General features: G+C 37.8%; 1 protein-coding gene across 6 annotated transcripts in view; it reads left to right on the top strand.

Annotated features, from left to right (window-relative positions):
- Window positions 1-9,220, top strand: part of FAM149A (family with sequence similarity 149 member A) — an 18,212-nt gene extending 8,992 nt beyond the window's left edge. For all 6 annotated transcript variants that reach the window (XM_026042423.1, XM_026042424.1, XM_026042422.1 and 3 more), the window contains 13 exons: window positions 2,135-2,245; window positions 2,904-3,033; window positions 3,880-4,022; window positions 4,278-4,403; window positions 4,807-4,977; window positions 5,228-5,415; window positions 6,053-6,207; window positions 6,665-6,768; window positions 7,052-7,279; window positions 7,590-7,710; window positions 7,858-7,986; window positions 8,381-8,459; window positions 9,025-9,220. In XM_026042423.1, coding sequence (XP_025898208.1) covers window positions 2,135-2,245; window positions 2,904-3,033; window positions 3,880-4,022; window positions 4,278-4,403; window positions 4,807-4,977; window positions 5,228-5,415; window positions 6,053-6,207; window positions 6,665-6,768; window positions 7,052-7,279; window positions 7,590-7,710; window positions 7,858-7,986; window positions 8,381-8,459; window positions 9,025-9,098 — 1,759 coding nt within the window. In that variant the 3' untranslated portion in view covers window positions 9,099-9,220. The remainder of the gene's footprint in view (window positions 1-2,134; window positions 2,246-2,903; window positions 3,034-3,879; window positions 4,023-4,277; window positions 4,404-4,806; window positions 4,978-5,227; window positions 5,416-6,052; window positions 6,208-6,664; window positions 6,769-7,051; window positions 7,280-7,589; window positions 7,711-7,857; window positions 7,987-8,380; window positions 8,460-9,024) is intronic.
- The last annotated feature ends 1,225 nt before the right edge of the window (window positions 9,221-10,445 follow it).

The raw sequence follows: 10,445 nt of genomic DNA on the forward strand, positions 1-10,445 counted from the left end.
TCTCCCCTCTTCTTCCTTGCTACAAAGAGGCATCATTTTCTTCTCTGAGAGGTTCTGGCCAAGCATGGAGATGCCAGAGCGGGTGCCCAGTGTTAGTGAGAGAGGGCCCGGTGTAGAAGTGCAGCCCGTGCTCCGCCTGTGGCCGCTGCTCTGGAGACCTAGCGCCTGTGCCGGGTGGCGTGAGGCGGCTCCGGGGCCCTTGGGGACCCCCGTGCTCCGTGCCTGTGGTGTGGGCCTTCCCGCCAGCACCCTGCGGCCGGGGGAGGCGCCGCGGCCGCCCGCCGGCTCCCTCGCCGTGGCAGGGCCCCGCTCCAGGCCTCAGCGCAGCGATGCGCAGCGCGAGGCGGCCACGGGCGGCCGCGCTGCCGGGCGGCTGCCCCCCAGACGTGGGGCTCCTCGTTGTGGGGTGAGTGCGGTGGCGGCCGGGCGGACAGGGTGTCCCTGGGGCGGCCGGTGAAGCCCCAGGGTGTGCAGGGGTTTCTGTGCTGTGGTGGTTTCATGTCTGCAGTTGCGGAGGCTCCGGTTAAGGCTCGCGAGCTGCCTGTGGAAATGTGCTGTGTGTGTAGTGCCTGCCTGTCTTTCCCTTCTCCTTTTTTCTTTCGTTTTGTTTTACTGCAGTCGCTTCCTGGGCCACCTTCTGATGTCGTGTGGTCCCGCACATCTGCATGAGAAATGCTGCTGCGCACAATGAAATGCACAAGGGCAGGAACCCTTTTCTTGCTGCATCTCATGCCTTGTATGATGCTGTGTTATACATGATGTATAATGTATGACATGATATGTTAGACATATACCCTGCTTCACAGAGAAAATCTGAAATTTTATTGATGATATCTCCTGGAGGTGTGTAGGGGGGTGATTTCATGTATCTAAGTTGGGGTTTCTTTTAAAGTCAGAGCAAACTACATGCAGTTCTCTAAGTGAAAGCAAGCTTATAGATATGGGAGATCTGATCAATATAGGCTGCTTAGCTTGCCAAAAGCAGGCAAAAGAAGGTGCCTGGCTAGCAAGGAATAAGAAGAGAATAAACAACAATGATTCTTTTCTCTACTGGTGTTCCAGCCTCTAAGAACCTGCAAGTCAAGCCCCTGCAAGTGCATTTGCCCCTTGAGGAGTTTAATCCTGTGTTAACTTCATGGCAGCTTGTTAACCAAGGCATAGGAATAGAATGTGATGTGGTTAGATTGAGTGGGGAGTGGGATTTTGACAGATATATCCTTGTAATCTGTCAAAATGCAGGCCAAATATAAGAAAGGCTAGGAAGAAGGTAGAGCAATCATAGCTCTTGGTGGAAGACATCAGCAGAACTCAAAACTTTGAGGTGTTTCCTTACAGTTACTTATTTGCCAGTGTACTTTGGTGTAGTTTCACAGTTGTGATGTGGGGATTTTATGGGTTGAAAATAACTTTGAGAAATTAATACATTGTCTTAACATTCTTTTTTTTCTGTGGAACTGATATTCTCTGATAGAACTCTATATATTTTGAAGAGAAGAGTCTAGTTATGGTTATGTTGGAATTTGACAGGATTGTAGAAATGTACACTTATAACCATTTTCTGTAGGTGTTTTTTTAAAACTATTGCAGCCTCTTGAAAATATGTCCTTGTTCTTGATATTGGAACTAGCCTTACAGATGACTTAAAACAGCCAAGTTGAACATTCATAGTTTCAGTAAAGTAATAATTTCAGTAATCATGTGCTTGGCAGCATATCTGTAACTTGTTGTTATGCAGAGATACATCTGGGAAAATTGACTCTAGGTTAATGATTGAAAAGAAACACATAACTAATAACTACTTTATGAGCAGTCATTATTTTGTGTCTTTGAACTGTGCCTGGAATATTTAAACACTGCTGCATTTGTGTTTGTGACAGCTGAATTTTGAAGTGTAAAATGGAAGCAGAATGCTTTGTGGAATAAAATAAACCCAAATTACGTATACATTTTATTGAAAAAGTGTTCATGTAAATAGTGAAAAATAAAGAATGGTGTACAGAAATATAGTTTGTTTCAAGCAAATATTTGTTTTCATGGACAGGATTGAAGAATTAGAGATGATTCCCCTTAATTTCTGGCAGGGACATGAGTTAAGCCTCTAATGTTATAGACTGATGTGTTTTTATATTTACAGGAAGGGTCTGTTCAAAGGTCCTACAAATAAATGTCTTTCAGAAAAAAGTGGCAAGTCTCTTCAAACAGTTTTTGAGAGAAATGTCCAGGAAGCCATTGACAGTTATACTTGGTATGCATTAATTTCTGAAATAGTACTTCATTAATGAGCTCTGGGCTTGATTATTTGAGTATTGTTATTCATTTCACTTGTAGTCATTCCTATGGTTGACAATTATTAGATTGGAAATATTTCTTTTCAAATAGTTTTAATTTACAGTTTATTCAGCTGAGATTGTGATATTTAGTCCTTTAGTATTAGTTTGTCACTATAATGCAAAGAAAATGCTTTTTTTAATCTTTGTTTTCTCTAATTTGTCCATTATTCCTGTCTGATATTTGTTAATTAGAATGCATTTCCCTGTATTTTCCATCTGCTTCTGCTAGCTCAGTAATTCCTACATCAGTATAGAAATAGGCAGATTCCACACAAAGTAGGATATGAATTGATCCAAACTCTTGTTTAGAGGGTTTCAACTTTGTTCCCTGCTTGCTTTGTAGTTTGTGCCCTTAAAATTAAAATAGTATGTGTACAAAAATGTGATACAGTGGAAAGAGTTGCCCTTAAGGTGATAAGTGCTATAGGCTATTCCTCATATTGTCTCCATAGTATGTCCTGAAAATTGCATCCAATAGGAGGATGCATCACTGTCTATTCGCACCTGCATTATTTTTAAAACATTTGCTTAGACTATCACGCTAAAACATTTTAATTTGTTTTCTTTCCACAGTGAAACTGGTTCATCGCTTTCCAGTAGTCATACAACACCTACAAACTTGAAAAATTCTTGGTCTGGAATAAACAGCTACACTAGTGATTTGTCTACTGAAAGAAGTTCACTTTACTCTTGGAGGGATGATGTATGTCACAGAAGCTATTACAGTACACTGAATATGGTAGAATTAGTTAATTTTTTTCAGAAAACGGTTATGCAACAATGTCCAGAAGAGTTAATCATTTCCATCCACGTCAGCCTAATGATTAAATATATTAACGAAATATTGAAAAAAAATGTATGCAATTAATTATGCAATTAAAAAAATGTATGCAATTAATGCAGAGGATATGTAATCAAGAAACCAGCATGAAAAAAATAAAAGCAACTTGGAGATAAACCTTAGAGAAAGGAGTTTCACAAAAGAAAATAGGATTTAGGTTTCTGAGTCTGAGCAATAAAGTATCTGATTTCAAATGCTGAATAATGCAAGAAACATCTAAGTTAAACTTCCGAGCATTTTGAATTATGCAACATATTTGTGAGTATGCATATAAATATCCCAGTCTTGATAACTGTTTAGCTCTTGCTTAAGTTCAATTCTGTTTCATAGATGATGCAGTTATAATTTAAGTCCATCTTTGTTGTCATCTTCGTTATGATAGTCAGAAAGGAAAAGAGTTGCTCAAAGAAGCAGGATGTTTTAGAGCCTTCAGTCTCAGAGGTAGTGTGTGTGTGTGTGTGTGTGTGTGTGTGTGTTTGTGTTTTTATCAGGTTTGGGGTGGGGAGGGAATAGTTTTAACTGGATAATCTTAGGCAGCTGCCTGTTATCTTCATAGCAAATGTTGTCCCTTTCAAGTGTGGTATCTGAGGGTCCGTTCTGAGCTGCTCAGTCAAATCTGTCTAGTGTTACCCTGTTCTTTAAATATATTTTTTTTATAGTAAATATAAGTAGATATTTGCTAACAGCTATTAATTTTATAATATACAGGAATTTGATAAGGCCAACACACAGAGAGTGCATCAGCTGTTTTTGGACATTGATGAAATGCTGTTTGAAGGAAAAGTGACCTCGCAAACTGTGAGCCTGCAAGCAGAATGCGCAGACTGGGTTGAACAATCCCTTCATCTAAGGTAAGAAACTTTGCTAATACTAGTTTTAAAGAGGTATCTCTACAATATCAGTTTGATTGGTATCTTAATGTGAATTGTTCTTAGTGTATTGTGTCAGTAAGCCTCTCTATTTGAATCTGGAACTCCATTTGAAACTGGACTCTGGAATCTGGAACACATTACCAGCTATTCATGAGTATTTGTATTTTTCATATTAGTATGTGGAACAAATTTTCATCTACAATTCCCCACACATTTTTTCTTTTTTTCCTCCAGAGTTCTAGGAAAGCAGCTCCTATTACCAAAGGATGAAGGCTTTCAGTATTTTCAGAGCAGAAGCAATAGCTCTGTGACCACAAAGGTTTTACCTGATCTCCATGAAAATACTACTGATATCAAACAGTATGTTAGCAATTTTTGCAGGTTTTGTCTTTTGGTATGACTACACTTTTGTGTTTTTTTAATATACAGAGTATAATTAAATTGCAGAAGTATCAGCAGTTTGCTGTCATCTGTGTAAGACATACTGTTTGTACAGAGGTGATAAAGTAAGATTTTCCAGTATTTCAAACAAATCCCTTGATTGTTTTAAATTTCTGATGAATATATGGATTAATATTCACTTGCATGGTCTTTGCTTGCAAAAAAAAAGATATTTTATAAAAAAATCACTTTGTTCTGTCTGCCCTCTTCAGAGATTTATAAAGTGTTATTTATTAAATAATTTCTGCACAATTAAATAGAAGCAATTGCTTCTTTCTTTGAATACTTAATTCTCAATTTGTTTTATTATTTCTTTTCCCAGGTTCTGTATTTCAGGCTCTAAATTGGTCCCAGTAGCATCTCCAGTTCATAATTCAGTAGATTCCAGTTCTGCTCGGGCCTCTGACCCTTCCAGATATTCATTCCTAGAAGAAGAAATCTTCGATGTGGATGGAAAAATAGAAGAGTATCTTGCCTTTGACAGCAAAGAATTGTAAATATATGTTTTTTTGAGTTGCAAGTTTTAGGGAAAGAAAAAAGTACCAAGATATGCACTGGTGTTGGGTTCTATTCCAATATCGACTCAGTACATCTGAATTTGATTTTTTTTATTCTACATTTGATTTTTTTCTTCTGTATTTGTGTTCTATAATTGTTCAGTGTATTAGAAGATCAAAAGTATTACCACTTTTTGACAGTTTTTTTTTTTTTTTTTTTTTTTTAAATTTGCTTCACTTAATTAGTGATGATGAGAGACTGGAACAAAAGAAAAGGCATCTTGCTGAGAAGAGCAAACGTGGCATTCCCCCTGTATCTCCTAATGCCTGTATCAAAGATGCAGTAACTTCTGAAGTATTTGATCATATCTGGAGTAGTGTGATTGAAATATTGGAGGAGCTGATTAAAAAAAATTGGGAAACTAAGATCACAGGTATTTTATATTTTTAGAAATGTGGTAGTAATCAAATCTAACTTGGAAAAAGTAATTTTGGATAAGCTGTGTCTTTTAAGAAATTCTTGTTTGTAATACAACCTTTTAAGATACATAATGTGTTGTCAGAGCTACTTGCCACCCTTATCTCAAACTTGGCCTGTCTTATGGATTTGGCCAAGGTGGCATGGAAGTATAAAGAAGAAAACATTGACCAAAAGAACTCCATTGCAAGAAACTCTTAGTTCAGGGTGAAAATTGGTGCTGATAGCAAGGAATAGACGACAATGGGGTCTGTATCTGAGGAATCGAAGTCTTCTAGACTTATAGCTTGAGCTTTGTTCATACAAAGAATCCTTAGTAGTCAAAGCACTAGTGAGAGTGGACGACCTTTCTGATATCACAAGGATCCATGTTTTTAATGTAGGATTAAGAAATGGCAGTGCATATAATTACTTGTAATGTTTTAACAGAAATGCTTTCAGAAGGATTGCATTTATGGTAGATTTTTAAATATCATGGAAACTTAGAACTGTTGAAAACTGTGATGTTTATTATTGTTTTCATCCCAGTAAATACTGACTGGTGAAAGTGTAAAAATGCCTCTAATTCCCTGTATTGTTTTGTTGTTGTGCAGAGAGTGATAAAGAAGTGGAAAAACTGAAAGCTGTTGCAGCTAAACTGTCGCATTTGCCAGTCCCTCGTGTTCCAGCAGCTGCTGGCTGTGTGCCTCTTCCCAGAAGCTCTGAAGCACAAAGTGTATCTCGTGGTTCCCATTTTGTTTCATCACAGGTAAAAATATCTTTCCACCAAGCAGCAGTGTCTCATTAACGTAAGAGAATTAGTATCCACTAACCTTGGGTAGTCTTGACTGTACCTAGAAAAGGTTTTAAAAGCTAATTGTACACTTAAAGTAAGTCATTTCATTTAAAGGGGGAGGAAAAGTTCATTGAGTGTATATTTAGTAGTTGCTATCACTTGTTTTCATTTAGAGGTTCCTAAAAGCTTAATTTAGCTCTGAGATCAGTTTGCAGAAAAACTAATATATTCTTTTTGTAAGATTCTTTTAAAATAAGCAAGACAACATGTTTACTCTATGTACCGCTTACAATTTTGCTGAACTGTCATATCCAAATCTTTTTTCAAGTATACAAGTACAAATATCTTCTGACTATCTCTTTTTGAAGTCTTCCTTCAAAAACAAATCTTGAAACTGGAAGGTTAAAACCCATTTTGTTGCTTTCACTAGGTTCACCGTTTCTCCAGCAGCTTTTATAGTGGTTTGAATGGAGTTATGATAATTCAAGCAAAACCACTCCAGCAGAGGCATGTGACCACAGTAGAAAAATCACGGTAAATGTTTGTCTGGAGATTTTGAAAACGGAACATAATTTATATTGTAATTTTCTACATATACATATTTGCAATATTGTACATATATAAATACATATTTATATATGTAAAAAACGTGTGATTTTAAAAATGGTAGTAGGAAAGCAGACATGTCCTTTGTGCACATCACTGGTATGACTAAATGTTTAGATCTGTAGAGGTTGTCGTGATACTGTGTTAAGAAGTTCTTTCACGTATTTTTTCTCTCTCTTTCCCTGTGCCATTTTCTCTCTTTATGTCCTAGGAATGAGCAAGAAAACAAACAACATAGTATTGGCTCCAATGTGACAAACTCAGTGCGCACTAAATTGGGGAGAATTGCTGATAACAGGGTTCTCTCATCCTCTCGGGTACAGCTGGTGTCTTCTAGGAAGCTACCAAGCCACTGTAGGTTACCTTCTCTCACTTCTGACCAACCCTCCTCAAAAGCTCCTAATATGTACAATGATGAAATCCTTAGGGGGACTAAATTGTGAGTTTTTTCATTTTACCTTTTGCTTTCCTCAGAACTTTACTGAACTTATACCAGTGAAGGATTTTGCAAAATACTTGAACTAATACAGGATTTGTTACTGATTATAGAATTCAAACAGAAAAATATAGCAGGCAGAATGATGTCCACTAAGGACTGGCATTTATGTTATTTTTTTGTTGCTTAATTAAAAGCTGTTGCTTTCTATAGCTGAGCTCTATTCAGAAATGTACTGGTGTGTCTTACTATTTTGAATGATAAGTGTTTTAATAAGAATTTTCCTGAAAGACGATCCCTTAAAATTTTGTAGGGTTTCCAGCTTGGATCGTTTATCTTCAGCTCATGCACATACGACTCAGAACAGGTTACCACCAATAAACTCAGAAGCTGTTGAACAGTGTCATTCAGTTCCTCAGTTGCAACGGAGCTCTGTAAGTTCTGTTCATTTTCACACTAGTGAAGGGCTTCAAGCTGTCCACATTCTCCCTGTGTTCTTTTCTTTGTCAGTTGAAAAGTTCTTATTTTGAGTGCATTTTCAATAGCTGCATTCTCTCCGTGATCTTTTTTATTTCTTCCAGCATCAAGAGCATTATGCTTGTAGCAGAGTTTCAAGTGCAGTACCTGGCAGTGCAGCTCAACAGCCACTCAGGGAGCGAACTGTTACCATCAATCAATTTTCTAAGCCCAACACAACACAAACATTCAAGGTATGTTACATTGTAAGCAAAGACGTGGAAAAGTGAAGAAGCTTCTATTCTTGCCCATTTAGGGGCTGTAAAAGGTCTTGAAGCAGTTTTTCCTGGGTCTCCTCTAATTTCTGGCTTAGAGAATTCTTATTTCCTTTAGAAAGCAGAAAGTTAAAAAGCTTTGGGAGGATGTGGAGTCTTGAAAAGCAGTATATGAAGAAGAGATTTCTTCAAGTTGAATGCACCAAACATTTTATTTGAGGCAACCAGTGCGTGCAAGTGTATTATTTTTAGTATTGCATGAAGCTTTGCAGCTTGTTAGGGCTCTCTGCTGGACTGTATAATAAAAATTGTGATAAAAACACTTTAGATAAGAGTACCGTACTCTAACTAGTAATACTTTCTTTTTTTACAGGCAGACATACTTCAAAAAAGACCCCTGAATCCCATAGATTTGGTTGACTGCACATGGATGGGTCAAGGATTTTTAGCAGGTACTAACCCATAGTATAGTGAAGAAATGATGGGGTCAGGGAGAGCCATCTCTGGATGCAAGAATGGTTGTGTTTGGTGGGATGTTTGTGCTCTTGTTTTTGAAGTTTCTTCTCCATTCATAGTCTGAAATAAGCCACATTATTTACTGTTAGGAGTCATGCAAAGCATCTTGTGGTTGTTATGAAGAAAGGTTATTGGAAGGAAAAGGAGGAGGGTTTTTTATTAATTAACAATTCCTCATTCTTAGAATGAATGCAAGGCTATATGATGTACAAGCTGGATATTTTGTAGCTTTTAGAGTGGCAACACAATTACCTGCTTGTTCCATAACTTTTTTGGTTTAGTGACACAAAATGCAAATTTCTTTTATTTTAAGCCCCATTTAAATTCACCAAATCAATAAAATTCTAATGTGAGGGGAAAATAAAATTGAACGTTTATGGGTTTGAGTGTATACAGAATCCTTTTGAATAAAACATATCAAGGTCAATTTGCAACTCAGGCAAAATGCATGCCTTTTGGTTTCTACCAAAATTAACAAAAATAATGTTTTATGTTTTCTAGGCTCACAGCCTTATTGCAAATCCTTTCAGAGAAATCCTTCATCCTCGAGGAAGAGATTTCAGGTTGCTTCTTAACTCGGCTTAGAAACAAAAAAGGCTTAGAAAGAAACAGAAAATCACTGCACTGATGGAGTGATAAAGTACTTACTTTACCAGCTAACATCTTCTGTTGTAGAGAACGTGTGCAGTATGTTACTTTCTACTGAGCCTTGTGATTCTCAGAATGCCAATATTGCCTTGTTTTGAGAGCTGTCTAAGCAGAGGGTAGATAAAAAGTAGAGTGAAATGAAATGCTGCTCCTCTACTTGTTTCTCAGACATTGCTCTTTTCTCTCACTCTTATGTTTCCTCAGTGTTAAAGATGTTCTGACTCTATCCAAATGTCAATTCAATTGTATATAAAATCTATGTTTTTTTTTTTTTTTTTTAAACAGTGATTTGCTGCATCTTCTCTTTGGCTCCTGTTTTAACATTTCTCCACTTTTAGTTTCCCTGATTATTGCAGTTGCTGTGTTGTAAATATTGTCTGTCCCAACCATTTCATTCCCTTTTAAAATGGAGTTCATTTATTGCTTCTAAGTAAGTTGCTCCTTTTGTCAATTACTGTGAAACTGCTGGAATAAACTTTTCTTTCAGGAAGAAGCGATTTTGCTGTCAGGCCAGACTTGTTTGTAGATCCTGAACAGTTGATCCTACATACTGACATGTCAGTAAGACAGTTTTCATTTCTTGAGATTTCTTATAAAATATTACTTGTTACTGTACAAATCAATCATGTTTCTTTGTAGCTGATCCTTCAAAGGTGACATGAAAAGAAATTAGTTGGTGAAAGCATTATTTAATACTTCCTTTTAGGCAGTAGTAGGTGCAAATGAGAGGAGATCAAGGAGAAGGTTCAGATTGTGGCCCAAGGGGGACAACCTAGACCGTGTCCCAGTGTGTTAATACTGTGCACACAGTTGTTCTTCCATCCATTAAAGAGGATACAGCTTCTATAGATGTGGTAGAAGAAATGTTGAAGAAGAAAAAGAGGAGGTACAAGAGGAGGAGACACGGGGTGCTCACGTGCTCGATGGTCCTTGCTGAAGCACTGAGTGCTGTCTCCCGAGTCAGCTTCGTGCTTGAGCTGCAGGCACATTTTGTTTCCTCCAAAGGGGTTTCACCTTCTTCCCAGCACATATGTCTTCTGGTGCACACTGAACTGTGGTCTCATTTCCCATGCTTATGTAGTCCCTATGGCCCAATACAGTATTTTTGCCATTGGTAGTGGAATGCCCTAGGCTTTGCACTGACCAGACTTTGCAGGGGCTCAGGACTTCTCCGCTCTTGCTTTGACCTGCATGGATTTGAGCTCAGTTTGGTGGTTGTGCAGTGGTCACTGCCAGCTGCCTGACCTGCATTAACCTCCGCGCTGAGATTACCC

This window comes from Nothoprocta perdicaria, unplaced genomic scaffold, assembly GCF_003342845.1.
Source record: "Nothoprocta perdicaria isolate Ctin4 unplaced genomic scaffold, notPer1 scaffold_30, whole genome shotgun sequence".
Lineage (NCBI taxonomy): Eukaryota > Metazoa > Chordata > Aves > Tinamiformes > Tinamidae > Nothoprocta > Nothoprocta perdicaria.